Raw genomic sequence first — 18,648 nt, forward strand, 5'->3', positions numbered from 1 at the left:
ATTAAAATTTTCATTAATGAGACAACTAAATTGAAACAAATATTTTAAAAAAGAAGGCCAACTAAAATAAAATGGAGGGAGTACATGTTTGGGGTGAGTAATGAAATATCTTTTCCAAATTAAAATGTCGATTTAGTTAACGGAAAAAATAGTAGAAAATATCAGTGCATATACTATAAAACATAGTTTTGCATCCCAGTTATTTATGCCCATATTTTTTTAGGCTTCCCCCTTTTCTAATGGCAATTTATTTATCATTGTGCTTAGAAACTTAAATGTCTGCACGTTGAATGTACGATGTATATAACTTCTAATATAGACAATCTCCAACTTGCCTGAATGAGATGTAACCGAAGCAGAGCCGAAACAATACAAATAAGTAATATTTATATATCGAATTCTGTTAGTTCTATATTGCGGCCTAGTTATTTTCATTGCTATTACACAGGCAGTAAAATTTCAAGCCTGATATTGAATAATAAATGGGCTTTCTTTCACCAAAATAAGAAAAATAACAACAAAAAATACTCAATACCTCATTGGTTCAAAATCATTTAAAAAAACAGCTAAATAAGCAACTTAACATCATTATAAAAGAAAGGCAACAAAGCTATTCCATACACCTTTGTTACTCCAGTTCGTCGAGTTTTGTCTCTAATTGCCCGCCTGTGGAAAGAGTCTTAACATTAACCATGCCTTTTTGCCATTCAGCCTTTCCGACCAAAATCAACCTGCGTGCATTTATCCGTGCTGCTCGCTTGAACACCCTTCACAACAAGTAACGAAAAATTGGAAGAATAAGCTTCAAAGCGAAACAACAAAGATATAATGAACTTGCAAGCAGCGATATCAACAAAGAAATAATGAATCTATAGATCGTAATGTACCACTTAAGTGGCTTGTTCTCCAAAACCAAATCAACACTTTGCCCTTTTTCCCTGAGAATGGTGGCAACTGTAGATGCCGCACCTTGAAGTTCCGGATCCAGTGAGCAGACAATGTTCTCTACTTGGAGATTAAGTTGTGGTAGAAGTCCCCTCTCCTTGAGCAGCTGAGTATTCCCCAAAAGAGAGAGCACAAACAAAGACTTAGACCTAAATCTTCTAACAGAAAACAAACAGATCAGACGAACAAGCTTGAAAAGTCTGTTCCTGCAACCGATGGCGGTTCTCAAATTGAAATTATGCCATATAGGTATAGAATATTACTGCAGCACTTTCATTTCACAGAATCCAAAATGAAAGGAGGAAGCTTGCTCATAGATTAAAAAGAGAAGTCCTAAAGAAGTACAAAAAACACTGACTAGTGGCTGCTAGCAACAAGCCACACCCACCATTATTCAATAACAACATACCCAGTGTAGTTGCACAAAGTGGGGGATCTGGGGAGGGTAGAGTGTACACTGACCTTACCCTACTTCGCTTCGGAGATGAGGTAGAAACGCTGTTCCGATAGATTCCTGGCTCAAGACAAGCTCAAAGGATAAAAATAAAATCTAAAAATGACAAGCTCAAAGATCTAATAGGCTTAACTAGCAGGTTGAATAACATATCAGAAAAGAGTTACGTTGAAGCAACATATTATGAGAATAATTGTATACGATAAACTGGCTATGTTGAAGGGAAAATTGTTCCTAGCAAATAAGACAGATGCTGTTATGTTTGAACCTGAAAACTCAGGAGTCTCTGGTTAAGAGAATTCTTTCCTTCTCCCAATAAGTGAAATATTTTGATAGCCTCTCTATACTTTTTCCAGACTACCTTTGGCTCTTTCCAGCCAAAGTGAAGTTAAATAAAGTGTTCTCCTTTATCTTTTACTCCACCGATAACACATTGTCAAAATCTATCATGAGTGCAAAGAGACATTTTCTAAACCTTACATAAAGAAAACTTTTTCCCTTTGCTGACACCTTTCAATAACAAATCCGCTCTTACTCATTATCCCAAAAAAAACCATCTTAGTGAAACAACTATTCCGTGAAACAAAGGGTTATAGATCTCAGGAAAACAAGCAAAGGATAGAAAGCAGGGTACAATTCACGTATTACTGGTAAAGCTACGAAAAAAGTGAGAAGACTGCCTGGGTTGTAGCCCTTAGTGCAATCTCTTAATGTCAGATAACGTGGTAATGATTTGTCATTTGCTGCATTATTTGTGAGCACATCAGGATTTATTTCATGCCCTATGCCTACAAGTGTTGCTATATGCAGGTCAAGGATATAGTCATGGAGAAAATCGAGTCCCCGATGTTCAAAGATCAATCAAATTGACGAGAACCAAAAACTCAAATAGGATGGAGCACTGACAACAGTAGCGTTTGGAAGCAAAACAGGCAAAAGAAGTCCATCTTGACAATGTCCATAAAGTAAATGTGAACGGACACCTAAGTTCAAAGTAGAAGCAGTTCATGCTCCACGTTCCACTGATTAAAATATCAATTGAAAAAATCCATCAAATTTTAATCTGTAGCATCCAGCAAAAGAAAAACAGACTGGAAACAGGAAGTTCTACTCACTTCTAGAATTACAGCATCACCAAATCCAAATCCACAAGCTGGAAGATCATCGCCTCCAAAGGTAGACAATAGCCGATCATATCGTCCACCACCACAGATAGCACGGAGTTTTCCTTCACGATCAAATCCCTGCAGGAAAGTGTAATTACTCAATGAACTGGATGAGACACCCCATTTACGAGTAAATGGTTTATCAGTAAGACGAATCCAACAAGCAGCTAACCAATTCCAAATCTTCTTGAAATCCAATTTCATGCACAAAGTTCAGAATATTAACAAACAATATCTTGAGTCTAACCTCAAAGACAATCCCAGTGTAATAGGCCAAACCACGGACAATTGATGCATCAAACTGAAGCCACTCTGAATATCCATACTTCTCAGCAAGTGAAAATAGTTGCTTCAAATCAGATAGTGCTTCTCCCGAGGCACCAAGTTTCTCTGCACCAAAAGAAAGGTATAAAAACCCAGATCAGATACCTCTGTGCTATAATATTTGCTAATACATCAGTATTGGATTTCAACTGCTCCTTCTCTAACACAGGTAGAAATACAATCTTCATTTGGAAAATTCACACAAGTTCAAGAAGAGGACATAAGTGTTAATACATAAGAGAGATAGGGACTGTTTAGTCATTTAAGTCCACAACTAAGAAACTACCTAGTTAAGTTAGTTATTACTTGAGCCTTAATCAGGTGATTAACTCTCTAACTAATTAGGTAGTTAGTTACTGATTATTTCAGCCTATATATACACACATATACCTCATTTGTAATCATTCAATAAAAGATCAATATAGTAGATAATGACTTCATCTTCTTGCCTCTGCTTCTTCCATTTCTCTGTAAATTGAGTACTACTGCATTGCAGTTACTGTTTCATTCTTTTACTGTACAAAAACCTACATGGTATCAGAGCAACGATCGAAATCTGAGTAGATCGAGCTTTCATGTGCTGAACTTGATCATCGTTCTTCTTTGAAAGAATACAAAGAAAGACTCCGCAAAGGATCTTGGTTTCAAGATCAAAGAACAATTCTGATCTGAAGACTGAGAACTGTTTGTTGAAATTACTGTTCAGTTCATTCAAGAATTTGCCCAAATGAGGACTGGAAATGAACATGCCAACGCAGATCTTCTGCGTGAATTAAACTCCCGTGGTTATGCAAATGGATCAACATCAACCAATGGAGGGAATTCTAACAATTCCAATCCTCAGATAAATTCGAGTCAAGGTATTGATTATAATCATCCCTTGTTCTTAAGTCCTACTGATATTAATGGTGTGAATTTGATCTCATTTCAGTTACTTGGGACTGAAAATTATGCCTTATGGAGTCAATGGGAGAGAGTTAATGCAATTGTACTCTCTTGGCTGTTAAACTCTGTCTCCAAAAGTCTTCTTGGAGGGGTTGCTTTTGCTTCGTCTGCCTATAGTATTTGGGAGGACTTGAGAGAAAGATTTGATAGAGTAGATGGATCAAGGACCTTTAGTCTACATAAGGAAATTGTGACTCTGCAGTAGGGTACTTCTACTGTGTCTGTGTATTACACTAGACTTAAATCATTGTGGGATGAGTTTGGGGCATTGGTTCCCTCTCCTGGCTGTAATTGTGATAGATCAAGAGGGTTTGTGGCTCACTTGAATAGACAAAAGTTATACCAATTTCTGATGGGATTAAATGAAAACTACAATCAGGCAAGAAGTCAAATATTACTTATGGATCCAGTTCCTAGGGTCAATCAAGCCTAAGCTATGATAGTTAGTGATGAATGTTAGAAATCAGTGGCCTCCAGCAGTAGTAATCTTGGCATGAACACAATGATGTCAAATGGAATAGACCCTATGCTTATGTACTCAAGAACTGGTGGTAATAATGGTAGAAATCGGAATGTAGGAAACAACTCAGGTTATGGTGGTTCTGGTTATCAAGTTGGTAATACAAATAAAATCAAGAAGAATTTTAATGTCATATGTGAATTCTGTAACTGTTAGGGGCATTCAAAAGATCAGTGCTATAAATTGGTAGGGTATCCATCTGATTTCAAGTCAAAAAAGAAGGGTTATGGTGGAGGTACTGATCATGCACAAGGAAGGCTCAACTATGGTCTTAATACCAATGTACCAGTGAAGGCTCAATGAATCGGTTGATTGGAATTGCAGGATGGATAGATGTTACAGATGATGAATCAATTTCTTTTATATGTCTGGCACTTTATCTTTGTTAGTGTTGTCTGCCTATAATGATAGATAAATCAAAAACTTTTCATTCAACTTATTCTTCCAATTTCGATTGACCTTCAGGGTAAAGATGTTGAGGAATGTGCTAGCCAACTGCAGAATTGTACATTTACTAAGGGACAATATGAACAAATTCTACAACTGCTGAATCAAAACTATGTTGCAACCAACACAACCAACGCAGCTCATGCTAATGCAGCTACTATAACAGGTAAAGCTTTATTTGTGTCTGCAAATAGCGATATTTGGATAATTGATACAGGTGCAACAAACCATATGGCGTCACAAATTGGCATGCTTACACAAGATTCTATTGTCAAGCTTGAGTATCCTAAACAAGTTTATTTACCTACTGGAGATCTAACTACTGTATCTCATATTGGACTATCTCTCATTTCACCTAGAAGTCTTATTACAAATGTGTTTCATGTTCCTGAATTTAAATATAATCTTCTGTCTGTAAGCAAAGTGACTAGAGAGTTGGGGTGCTCAGTCACATTTTTCCCTCACTTTCGTGTTTTCCAGGAACTCTTTCCTCTACACTGGGAAGGTGAGGGAGATTGATAAAAATGATGGCGGATTATACCTGCTACTCAATAAACTAACTAAGAATGAGTTACTGAATGTGTCTTGTACAGCTACAGGAATTTCTGATAAGCATAAAACTATGAAAGATGCAGATATAAGTCTATGGCATAAAAGGATTGGTCATATGTCTTCTAAAGTTTTAGATAAATTGTTATCTACAAGTAGTTCTGCAAGTACCAAAATAGTTAATGAATGTACTATATGTCCTTGCGCTAAACAAACAAGAATGCCCTTTCCTTTAAGTAGTATCAAAACTAGTGCTAGCTTTGAATTACTGCATCTTGATGTATGGGGACCCTATAAAACTCCTACATTTGATGGTAATAAATACTTTCTCACTATCGTTGATGATTTTACTAGAATGACATGGTTGTTCTTATTGAAATTTAAATCAGATGTGTGTGTATCTCTTCAATACTTTGTGATATATGTTATGACTCAGTTTGGCAAATTAGTAAAAACTCTGAGATCAGACAATGGTACAGAATTTGTAAATTTTGTATGTGATAAGTTCTTTAAAGAATTAGGAATAATTCATCAAAGATCATGTCCATATACCCCTCAACAAAATGGTAGCTGAGAGGAAACATAGACATGTTTTAGAGGTAACTAGAGCCTTGATGTTTCAAGGTCATATACCTCCACATTTTTGGGGTCATTGTGTGTTAGCTGCAGTATATTTGATTAATAGGATGCCTAGCAAAGTCATTAATGATCAATCTCCCTATGAGAGATTATATGGTAGTCCTCTTATCCTGCATTTAAGAGTGCTAAGATGTCTATGTTTTGCAAAAAATATAACAGAATCTGATAAGCTAGCTCCTAGATCAAAGATATCTATTCATATGGGATATTCAGAAATTCATAAAGGCTACATACTGTATGATATGTTAAGTAAGTCCTTTTTTGTCGGTAGAGATGTTATTTTTAAAGAAGCTGTGTTTCCTTTCTCTCAAGCTCAGACTCAACTGCCGGAAGCTCCCTTTGTAGATATATTTGCCAATTCAGATTTTCTACTTGACATAGCAAACTGGTCTCCAAGTTATCCAACTATTAATGAGCCTACATATCATATATCACCATCTGATAATGCAACATCGCCTCAAATGCAAACTGAGAGTGCAGAACAGGCTACTTCGACTCCTGCTCTACAAGAGCTTAATCCTGTTGTGATGCCTACTAGAAGATCTGTAAGAGAATCTCATCCGCCAGGATGGTGGAAGGATTTTGTGTCTCTTAACATCAACAAGGATGTTAAATATCCTATTTCTAGCTACATGTCATATGCTCATCTCTCTAATCACTATCAAAACTTTATTGCTGCTACATCTATTCTAGTTGAACCAACAACATATGCAGAAGCCATCAAAGATCCTAGGTGGATAGAGGCAATGCAAGCCGAAATACAAGCGTTGGAAAGCAACAAAACCTGGGAATTATCAGAATTACCGGCAGAAAAAACTACTATTGGATGTAGATGGATTTACAAAATTAAGTACAAATCTACAGGCCTGTGGCAAGGTTAGTAGCCAAAGGTTATAGTCAAAGGGAAAGGATAGACTATAAGGAAACATTTTCACAGGTGGTCAAAATGGTCACTGTAAGGACCATTTTAGCTCTTGTTGTTTCTAGACATTGGCATATCCATCAAATGGATGTGTAAAATACCTTTTTACAAGGTGACCTCCATGATGAGATATACATGTCCCTTCCTCAAGGATTTTTTCGTCAGGGGGAGAAGAAAGTATGTAGACTGAAAAAATCCTTATATGGCCTAAAACAGGCTCCAAGGCAGTGGAACCACAAGTTAACTGAAGCTCTATTAAAGCTACAATTCAAGCAAAGTCAACATGATTACTCTTTATTCACAAAGAAGACAAAGGAAGGAACTACTATGGTATTAGTCTATGTTTATGACATGCTAGTCACAGGTAGTAGTTTGAAGCTTGTAGAAGAAACAAAGAAGTCTTTACAACAAACATTCAAGATGAAAGACTTGGGAGAATTGAAATACTTCTTAGGCATTGAATTTGCAAGGTCCAAAGCTGGAATTACAATGCATCAAAGGAAATATGCACTTGAGCTTATTTCTGAAGTTGGTTTATCTGCATCTAAACCAGCTGGTACACCTATAGATGTGAATGTCAAGTTAACTTCTAAACAATATGATGATCAACTAAGAGAAAATATTGAAGATCCTCTTGTAGACCAAAGCGCTTATCAGAAACTCATTGGAAAACTGTTGTATTTAAATATGACAAGACCTGATATCTCATTTAGTGTACAGACCTTGAGTCAATTCCTTCAACAACCTAAAAAGTCTCACATGGATGCCACCTTAAGGATAGTAAGGTACATCAAGAAAATCCAAGACAAGGAATATTATTATCAAGTAGTACAGATAACACTATCTCTGCATATTGTGATGCAGATTGGGCAACATGCCCTCTTACTAGGAAGTCAGTAACTGGATATGCATATGCAGTAAAGATGGGAAATTCCTAGATTTCATGGAAAGCTAAGAAGCAATCAACTGTGTCAAGAAGCTCCGCTGAAGCTGAGTACAGAAGCTTGGCAACTACAACGACAGAACTGGTCTGACTAGTGGGATTACTAAAGGAATTAGGTGCAGAACTCAAGCTTTCTGTTAAACTATTTAGTGACAATAAGGCTGCTATTCAACTTGCAGTTAATCCTGTATATCATGAGAGAACCAAACATATAGAAATAGACTGTCACTTCATCAAGGAGAAACTACAACAAGGATTGATTGAAATCATCTACTTGCCTACACAACATCAGCCCGCAGACATCTTCACTAAGGGACTTAGCAGATTGCAACATGAATTGCTCTTATCCAAGCTTGGCGTCCTGAACATTTTCATCCCTTCCAGCTTGAGGGGGAGTGTTAATACATAAGAGAGATAGGGACTGTTTAGTCATTTAAGTCCACAACTAAGAAACTACTTAGTTAGTTAAGTTAGTTATTACTTGAGCCTTAATCAGGTGATTAACTCTCTAACTAATTAGCTAGTTAGTTACTGATTATTTCAGCCTATATATACACACATATACCTCATTTGTAATCATTCAATATAAGATCAATATAGTAGATAATGACTTCATCTTCTTCCCTCTGTTTCTTCCATTTCTCCGTAAATTGAGTACTACTGCATTGCAGTTACTGTTTCATTCTTTTAACTCTCTAACTAATTAGGTAGTTAGTTACTGATCATTTCAGCCCATATATACATACATATACCTCATTTGTAATCATTCAATAAAAGATCAATATACTAGATAATGACTTCATCTTCTTCCCTCTGTTTGTTTCTTCCATTTCTCTGTAAATTGAGTACTACTGCATTGCAGTTACTGTTTCATTCTTTTACTGTACAAAAACCTACAATATGTTTAGAAGTCCATCACTTCATATTCTCATAAACAATCTGCAGCCAGACTAGGCAAAGGTCTGCTGCAATTAGTACAACATTCATGGATCCACTTCCTGGGCGTTTAACAGTTTCAAGTAAACAAGAAACTTACATGAAATAAACCTTTTTTACATGATATAAAACTTCAGAAACTGAAAAGATTATGGTACATGAAAAGGGTATTTTGGACCATGCATAACACTTTCAATCCCGATTATCTTTTGAAAATATTTAATAATATAACAATATACATTTAATAGGAATTGTCAACATAAGCTGCTACTGGATTTTTACCAGTCCAGAAATTTTATGCACCCTCCAACAGCTAATTTAATATCTTCCATACAAATTCAGGGAACATACAAGGTGAAAACAGCTTATCCGCAATCATCTACATTAACAAGTAGACATGTATAGATGAAGGGAATAATAAAATAACTAGTGAAGAAACAAATTCCAGGAGATGCCTATAATAAGAGACTTATTGAGCACAAATAGAAGAAAACCATAGGCAACCTTAGTCAGGCCAACCTTCTAACTTCGCCAAAGATTTCAGTGATAGGATTTGCAATAGCTCTTCAATAGCTACCTCTGACATATCAGCAGACTGCAGATCTTTCCTGATATCATCCATTGGAATCTTACCAATCTATTCAGCCAAGATGGTAACAGAAGTTGATTAGAACAAGAAGACTGGAAAGTAAAGTAGGAGATACGTAAATCTAATATGTTATAAACAACTGGTTGTTCCTTAATTGACCCTCACCACCGTCACCAAAAAGTAAAAAATAAAAAGATTGAGATACAAGGATTAATACAATAAAAGCAAAATATCTACATAGATGACACCAACCAGTTGAGAGTAAAGCTACGCTTGCTTCCAGAGAACCAATACCAACTAGTTGGGATCAAAGCTTAGTTATTATCACACCTACAATATATTTGGCATATGCCAAGGGATTTATTTATTTTTTGTTAGGAACTTGTATGACTGATCGAGATAAGTGTGGAACCGTGAAACCCTTAATTTGCCTTTAAAAGATAAGTATTTACTATTGGAAGGAAATGGGTCTGAATAAAGTGAAATAGAGGATTAATACAATCGGCCTCAACTAACTTGGGATTAAGTTAATCGATAGAGTACTGTTATATATGTATGATATATCATATCAAAAATAAAACAGAAGTAGACAAGCAGAATAGAATTTCAAGCAGAATCTTGACATCAAGTTGCTAAACATATTCCACTACCTTAGGATAGAATTAGCATGTGTATCTGCCTGTAAGAAAGTAGTCTTTTTATAAGAAAGTAGCCTTTTTCATGAGTAAGAGTAAGGCATAATATGATTGGAAAATCCATAAGCTTCTCCCACTTGATGGCAAAAACACAGTTTTCCAACTGAAAATGAACAGATGCAGTAACAATTCACAGTAACCAGTATGTTCTATTTTTGGAATACTTCAGATCAAACAAGAGTAATTGAGTTACATTATCAAACTGACCTTGTCTATAATGATGCAAACTCTGCCAAACATATTTTCTGGGACGGAATAGCACCTCAATACTTCTTGCAAGACCTATACGTGATGTTTTCAATACAGAGAAACAGATCAAAATCACATTAAGTTGTTTAAGCTGAAACAATGACATGCTGAAAAGTCTTTTGCAGTAAATATGGACCAGTACATCCTATGTACTGAGTTTGATCTTGTGAATAGTTTATAGAAATATACAAGGTTACCGGTTTCAAAAAAAAAAAATTGACATGCTGAAGAAGAAGAAATTGTACAAGAGACATTATTCTTAAACTTATTTCCAATAGAGTTGCAAACTTCCTCCATACAAGCAAATTCGTTAACTCACTGAATTTCACTTCTTCCCACTTTTTAACAAACTTCCAAGACAAAATCCCTAACTTTGGTAATTTTGGCTAATGTAATTCTTGTCAAAAGGGAAAAGAAGGAGCCACCTAAACTCATTCGCGCATTGCGGGAGCTTTAGTGGACCGACCTACCTTTATTCACAAGCCTCATCCACCCACCTACTTTGCGGCTCCCATTTGTCAGTCTGATGCTCAGCTAAACAACATCATAGCTTTATTACAACATACCCAGTGTAATCCGGCAAAAAGGAATCTGGGGAGGGTAGGTGTACGCAGACCTTATCCCTTCCCTGGAGGTAGAGAGGTGGTTTTGGATAGATCCTCTGCAACATCTTAACTTTGTTGATTGATTTAAAAAAGAAATAACACTAATATTTTGCATTTTCCTGAAAGATGATATCATATAAAGACAAGGTTTTTTTTTTTTTGAAACCGGTAAAGTCAATATAAAGACCAAGTTATTTGTAGAACATGATAATAATCAAAGAACTTGGCTTCTTTTAAACTTTCTAATATATTTCAAGAAAACTGAACAAGAGAATAGCTATTTTCTTATTTCAGTTTATGGATGTTGAAGACATAATTAAGTAAGAAAACTTTGCCCTCTACAATAGCTTAAGTTGTGGTTAAGTTGTAAATTTAGATGAGATGATCACACACTTCAACATGATATCCGAGTCAAACACGTAAATTCAGGATGCCACTAGATAGAAAGTGAGTCGCCTAAATTGAGAAAAATGACAATAACATACTAGAATCTCCAATTCTACGATATTGACACGAAGCAACATTTAATTCATATGTTCTTTGGTCACACTGTTTCTGGTAACTGAGAGGCAACAAGTAGCAACAACACAATAATATTGTTCTGGTGAATAATAGAAAAAAAATGTATTTTCAAGCACGCACCTTTCTACTAGAGACCTTAAACCCGACATCTGATGCTGTGAGGCCTATGCGCTTGAAGAAGGTAATAATTGAAGATATCAGCTCTGCTTCGGCCTAAAAGATAGAGGAATAGAAATAAATTTGGTGAGTAAATATGAAATTACCATCTAAGCCATTGCATTATACATTTAAAGCTTCAGCAGCAAGCAAACGTCTTTCTCTTTTTCTTTTTTTTTATAAGGTAAAGGTTTATTGGCTAAGTACCAAGAAGGTACCAAAATTAAAGGTTACAAAAAACTCTTGGGTATATCCATACAGTCAACTACAACTACTCCCTAGCAACTCCAAAAAGTCCATATATTGATCTATACTATCAATGAAACTACTTTTACACCGACAAAACAAATTATGTGAACACCTGCTTTTAATTCTAGAAATATGAACTTTTTGCCCTTCAAAACAAGCGTTGTTTCTTTCTAACCAAATAGTTCAGAATATGCACAAAGGTATGGTTCTCCATATATGCTTCAAAGCTTTATGCATTCTCTGGTGCTGCCAACTCTCCAATAATTCCTTCACACTCTGAGGCATGATCCACGAAAACCCAAACATACTGAAAAAAAATTCCCAACACTGTCTGGCTATTCTGCAGTGCATAAGAAGGTGAGTCACAGTCTCCACCTCTTCTTCACATAAGTAACATCTATTACTTAAAGTAAAACTCCTTTTCTGTAGATTATCCTGAGTTAGGCAAGCTCCCCATGCTGCAATCCAGCCAAAACAAGCTACCTTTGAAGTAGCTTTAGTTCTCCAGATCCCTTTCCACGGCCAACTAGTATCCCAGAATCCTCATTGCTTTGTAAGAAGACTGTAACACTTTTTTACTGAATCCATCTTTACTATCTATCCATACTAAAGAATCCCCCTTGCTCTGATCAGTGAGAGAATTATCCAGCTGAAGGACTAATTGACAAAAATCTTCAATTTCCCAATCATTTAGATTTCTTCTAAAATCCATTTGCCATCCAGTGTCAGAATAAAAATCAGCTACAACTCCATCTTTGTTGTTGCAACAACTAAAAAAAGAGGAAATTTTTGTTTCAAGCATTCATCGGCCCATCCCCAATCCATAAATCAGTCCAAAAATCTAATATTTGCTCCATTCCCCACCACCAATCTGGTGAATTGTTGAAATTCGGACCATAGTTTGCAAATCCCTTTCCAAACACCCCCTCTAGTATATAAAATATTTGAAGGGGGATATCAGCCTCGCCTACTACCATAAATTATTTCAATTATTTTAATCCAAAATACTCCTTCATCCCTACTAAATCTCCAAAGCCACTTAAACAACATGCTTTTATTATGCAATCTCAAGTTTCTAATTCCCAATCCACCCCCTTTCTTTCCTTTAGTGACCACTTGCCATCTAACTAAGTGAAATTTTTTGTTGCAACTGTTTCCTTCCCATAAAAAGATGTTGCAAGCGAACATCTTTCTCTAGGAAAGCTCAGCAAATATGGCGTTGTCACTGCTAATGTCAATCAGTTCAAATGACTTGCCACTAGCCAGAAAATATGTTCATCTTTCCATTTCCTTTACGCTTGGCCAAATATATTTTTCATCTCATGCACTAGGCTTAAGTTACTTCGCCGTCCGGCCAGATGACAGGGTTTACAATCTGAATGAAAAAGAGGCCAGATCCTATATTGAGGTTGCTGCGATTTGGAGCTTGCTATAGTCCACCGGAGAAACGGCCTGCAATTTCATGAAAAGTTTTGGCACATTGCCGAGAGAGAGAGAGTGTATGTTTCTTTTTCTTCTTAAGGTGTTATTTAGAGGCATCATTCCTTCTCCTCTCATTCCCCAACTTAATTGCACATTTAATCTAATAAGTCTCCACACAACAACAAGATCATCGTTTTCTCATGCCACAAGATCCATGTTGTTAGTCCCATACCATCCCTCTCCCTTTTTAGGTCATGATTCATGTTCAGTTCAAAAGGTTTTGTTTCTCAAATTTAAAAAACCACTTTTGATAGTATTAGGCACTTATATTAAAACAGTTGTGCACCATGACAACCATATTAAAGTGGTCTAGCTTATACTCAGATAAATACACCATGCACTAAACCACCTCATTATCTATCTACTTTCCTTGGTTTGAGTGTTTCTTCTACTAATTATTATTTACCAAAAAGGTGAAATGAGGAAAATCAAGTAAAAACACCATCACTGAGTAAAATGATCTATTCAGAAATCAAGCTTTGTCCACATTTAATAACTCAAGACTTCAATTCAGACACAACCAGAACTAGTCATTCCTTTCGCCAAGAAATATCATCATGTCTAACCCAAAAATCTACATGAAATTTTACTTAGAAAATCTAATCCTAGCATATCTTCAGACTGAGATTGAGGCGTAGTTGACTAGTTGTTGATTGATATCAACATTATGTAGACTAATTCTCAAAGATCAGCAGAACTCAACTAGGTCTAAAAGGAGTATTTTATATAGAAGCTGCTACATGTAAACAGACAAGGATAAAATTGCAGCAGTTGGCAATAAGTAAATTTTTTAATGCTTTGTTCTTTTAAATAACAGTGGTGTCTGAGCAAGTTTGCACCACCTCGACTAACTCCATGGGGTAACTGTCAGGCTGCCACCTCCCACGAACACAGATACCGGTAACTCTTGTCCACCAAGGCTTAGGCAGATAAGAAGAAATTACCTAGTGTTTTTGCCTTCGGGATTTGAACCTGGAACCCAGTGTTCTCAACTACTTCATTGACCACAAGGCCGCATCCTACGGTGCTTTTCAAATGCTTTATTACAAATTTACAATAGCAAGGATCGACTAAATAGATAAATCTTAACCTACCGTTACATCTGGTACACCAATTATATCCATATTCCATTGGTAATGTTCACGACGTCTTCCCCTGGTCATTCTCTCATAACGCCAGCACTGTCCAATAGCAAACCATTTCAATGGAAGAGATACAGATTTTCTGGACATAGAAAAACGTGCACATCAAAATGTGGCATCCCCGCCTGGATACGAAAGTGTAATCACATATAAATGAATGGTGAACCAGTAGCAAAGGATCTTCCACCTGGATGGAATTTGTGAAGCAAACCATTCTCGGTAGACAATTGCAGAAAAGTGAAATCAGAAGTGTCATTTGTTTTAATAGAAGACGGAGAATTTATTTTTTTCTAACAAGAATTAATTAAACAACTGATTATATTAAGGAGGGAAAATTAGTCGTATTTCAATTTTTGAAATTAATATTGAGCTAGTTAAAAGAACTATTATGCTGCAACATTTCTCGTTTCAGAAGCTGATGAGGAATCGTGACTATCTATGTGCAAGGAAACTAATTAGATATTTACCCTTTCTGTATCACAAGTCTTGCCAATGAAGGAGTCAGCTCAGGCCTCAATGCAACTCGACGGTTTCCACGGTCCTCAAAACAGTAAAGCTGCAAGATAGAAAGAGAAACATATGATATCATGGTTCATCACTTTTCAGTTTCTTTCTTGCTATGCTTGAGATAACATAATAAGTCTAGCCTACTTAGCTCACGATAAACAGAGTAGTCAAAAGGGCAAAAAGGCCAAAGTCAGATAGGACTTCAAATGCAAAGCAACATCAAGGGGGGCCTTTAACAAAGTAGAGCGCTATACAGAAAAAATAACACTTTTTATGTGGAACAAATCATATCATGCACCGAATACTATTTGCCTAAGAGTGAGCTTAAAAAACCTCTCATATACAGTTAAATGTTAGCTGTTTTGATCCAGCAAAATCAACGTGCCCCTAGTCATAATTTAGCTCACAATCCAAGGTTTCCAATTATTTAAGCATGTGTGGACTTAATATCAAACATAAACATGCAGTGTGTCAAAATTCAAAATTTACAAGATAACAAATGAACCAGTAATAAACCTGGTCTCTAATTTCCTCCCCAGCCTTCCTAATATAAAGAGCCTCTGACTCTAGCACAGGAAAATCAACCTCTTCAAACCCAAATTGCTGAGACACCTGAAATACATAAAAACAGAATAGAAAATACACAAGGACAGCAGCAGCAACAAAAACAGCAGACAATGTAATCAATTTACAGTTACTGGTCAAAATCTCACCAGAGATAACCTGGTTTATCTGAATTTCACACCTAAACTATCAAATGCGTGAATTTACTACCAGAAACATCACCAACTACTTATCAAAACACAACTCAACGATAAATTGTTCACTTCCTACTTGTATAAACAGTTGCCGATAGTTCAGGTAAGAAGCTCACAAGAGTGATAGTTTAGGAATGAAATTCAAAAAACTGAGATACTTTAGCTTCATTCTATAATCCTTCACTCTATAATCAATTTATATATATACCTCTCTGAAGTTATGGAAGAGCCAATTGCGGAGCCGCATATCTTCAGGGGGGAAATCTCGGGTACCTTTAGGAGGATTGACATCGATTCTCTGAGCAGTATCATATTCGACCGGAGCCGAAGTAGCTGAACCGGACCGTCCGGTTCGAACATTCTGATTCGCCGATGATTCAACGGATAATGAGGCGGAAGAAGTACAATAAGCTCTAAGAGTAGTGCGCGAAGTTGAAAAGAGAGGGATTTTAATGTGGTGGCGGAGTGAGAGAACCGCCGCCGACAACGGTGGGTGGTGGTGGAGAACAAAGAGGGAAGAGTTTAAAATTGCCGGCATGTTTTCACTTAACCGGGGAGGGGAGAGAGGGGAAATTTACACACGCCAGAAATTTTATTTTCCAATTATCTCATATTTTTCCCTCTTTTTTTAAAAAAAAAAAAAAACATATTTTAAAATAGAATACGGAATACGGTGGAAACTACCTTGAAATATTTAAAATGAAACACAAATATTTTCTATTTATTTTTTGACTTAAAAATATTCCTTCATTAAATTTTTAACTCAAAAATATCTCTTTATCTAATAAAATATCATCAAACATGCCATACGAAAAGAAATCCTCACAAAAAATACATATATTTATCCTGCTTTTAAACAACTCAGAAACAAATTCTTTTAATATTGTAGTACTTTTTTTTTTTTACATAAACTATATTTATAAATTGTTGTAATTTTGGGGATAATATATGATCTCAAATTATGTATTAATTTATATACGTCTTTATATTTGAAGTTTTTACTATAAAATATTTTAATGATTCTTGTTTTGCGTGAATGAGAGTATTCTCTTTATGTTCATGTGACAATTTTATAGTTTAAAATAATGTTAATTAGAATCATATTAGTGAGAAATGTAAGTTTTAGAATTAAAAGGTTGAATTCATTGAATCTTAGAAAATCTTGAACAGTTAAAATATTATATTAAAGTCTTTCGATTTTATAAAAGTGGTTATTAAAAAAAAAGATTCTAATTTAAAAAAGATTAAAAATCAATCAAATAATTTCTAATTATGTAAATCTTACATAAAACTTATATGCATTATATAGGCAAAATGCTCTTCTGGACCCTTGTACTATGTCTGTTTTATAAATTGGACATTTCTACTTACATGTTTGTCATCTGGACCCCTGAACCCACTAAAAACCAACATTTTGGATCCTTTGACCGTTGATTTTGCCTATGTGGCATTGAAATGACTGACTAGGACTAAGAGAGTGTAGTCACTGCCTGGGGTGCGAATGGGGGTCAATTTTAGCCAATTTTATGTTAAAATAATTTTATAAAAATAAAATTAATACTAAAAGTTTTTAAAAAAAATAAAAAAAGGACATGCCTTTTTTCCCTCCATCTTTTTAATTTAAAAATAAGAAATTTAAAAATAAAATAAAAAAAGCCTACCCCAAGCCCTTTCCCATTAAGCCACCCCCCACCCCAGCCGCCATTCAACCACCCACAGCCCACCCCAGCCCCTATTCAGCTACTCCCACCCCCTCCCTCCCTCCACACCGACCATCACCATTAACGCCGGCAAGCACCATTGCACTGCTCCTCCTCCCCGATAAAATCTCATCGGAAAATTCTTTTTCTTCTCTACAAAAATCATCTCACACTACACCACTGACCATTGAATTTCTTTTTCTTCAACTAATTCACAAAAATTCTTATGTTCTTTTTCTTCAATCAATTCACACAAAATTTAAGAATTCTCAATATTGACCTTTTGGACCCTTGTACTATGTCGGTTTTGTAAGTTGGATACTTTTATTTACATGTTTGTCATCTGAACCCCTGAACCCACTAAAAAGCAACATCTTAAACCCTTTTTTGATGAGTGTAACACACTCTTCCCACGTCAACTGTCACATCAGCTGTCACGTCATTTAAAAAAAAATAAAAAAAGTATTATATTAAATTTTAAGTCATTTTTAAAATGCTAAATAACAAATTAAATATTAAATTAATTTAATTAAATAAGAAAAATTTATAATTGTAGAAAATTTTGAATAATTATGTTTTTATTTTTGCTCACAAATTAAACATCAAATTCATTCCAAATAATCAAAATTCTTCTCCAACTAATTTAAATTTTTAACTATAGATTCATATATACAAACATAATAAATTTTCGATTTTTAAATTTGAATATCTTTAAAAAATTCACAAAAAGTTTAATTTTTTTAAGCGAAATTCACTATTTTTTTTTAATATTCACTATCACTCACTTTCAATTCAAATTTAAATTTTAATACCAAAAAAAAAGATTTCAAATTTGAATTTTTATTCGAAAAAAATGAAAAGAATTGGATTGAGGAAAAATTAAAATAAAAAGTAAAAAGTGAAGGCGATGGTAGTGGGGGAGGGCTGGAAGAGTGTTGGGGTGGAGTGTGGGGGCTAGAAAGGGTTGGGGTGGGGACGGGGCTGGGAGGGGTGTGGGGGTTGGGGGTGGGGTGGGGAGGGGACTGGGAGGGGTGTGAGGTGGGGAGGGGTTGGGAGGGGTGTGGGGGCTAGGGGTGAGGTGGGGAGGGGCTGGACGGGGCTGGTGAGGTGTGGGGGGTGAGGATGGGGCTGGGGTGAAGGGGCTGAGGGTTGGATGGGGTTGGGTAGGGTGTGGGGGTGGGGTAGGGGGATGGAGGTAGGGTGG

At 35.8% G+C, this 18,648-nt stretch overlaps 1 protein-coding gene across 2 annotated transcripts; it reads right to left on the reverse strand.

Moving 5' to 3' along the window:
- Positions 1-365: 365 nt before the first annotated feature.
- LOC107862189 (histidine--tRNA ligase, chloroplastic/mitochondrial) lies at positions 366-16,435 on the reverse strand. 2 transcript variants are annotated; one of them, XM_016707672.2, is made up of 11 exons: positions 15,953-16,435; positions 15,503-15,598; positions 14,947-15,035; positions 14,432-14,561; positions 11,571-11,663; positions 10,282-10,356; positions 9,310-9,427; positions 2,813-2,955; positions 2,515-2,643; positions 888-1,051; positions 366-767 (listed from the first exon to the last, which is right to left on the reverse strand). In XM_016707672.2, exons 1-11 carry the CDS (start codon positions 16,280-16,282, stop codon positions 629-631), a joined length of 1,506 nt encoding a protein of 501 aa, XP_016563158.1. In that variant the 5' UTR covers positions 16,283-16,435; the 3' UTR covers positions 366-628. The 2 variants fall into 2 exon arrangements, with proteins under 2 accessions (XP_016563158.1, XP_016563159.1); XM_016707673.2 differs by lacking the exon at positions 366-767 and adding an exon at positions 1,408-1,459 and having other exon boundaries at positions 15,953-16,350.
- Positions 16,436-18,648: the final 2,213 nt, after the last annotated feature.

Source organism: Capsicum annuum, chromosome 3 (genome assembly GCF_002878395.1).
Source record: "Capsicum annuum cultivar UCD-10X-F1 chromosome 3, UCD10Xv1.1, whole genome shotgun sequence".
Taxonomy (NCBI): Eukaryota; Viridiplantae; Streptophyta; class Magnoliopsida; order Solanales; family Solanaceae; genus Capsicum; species Capsicum annuum.

Coding starts and splice junctions, on each gene's coding strand:
- LOC107862189 (XM_016707672.2), bottom strand. CDS start 16,282: ATGCCGGCAATTTTAAACTCTTCCCTCTTTGTTCTCCACCACCACCCA. Junction 2,644..2,812: donor ACACTGGGATTGTCTTTGAG/GTTAGACTCAAG, acceptor ACTTTCCTGCAG/GGATTTGATCGTGAAGGAAA. Junction 768..887: donor GAGAACAAGCCACTTAAGTG/GTACATTACGAT, acceptor CTTGTTGTGAAG/GGTGTTCAAGCGAGCAGCAC.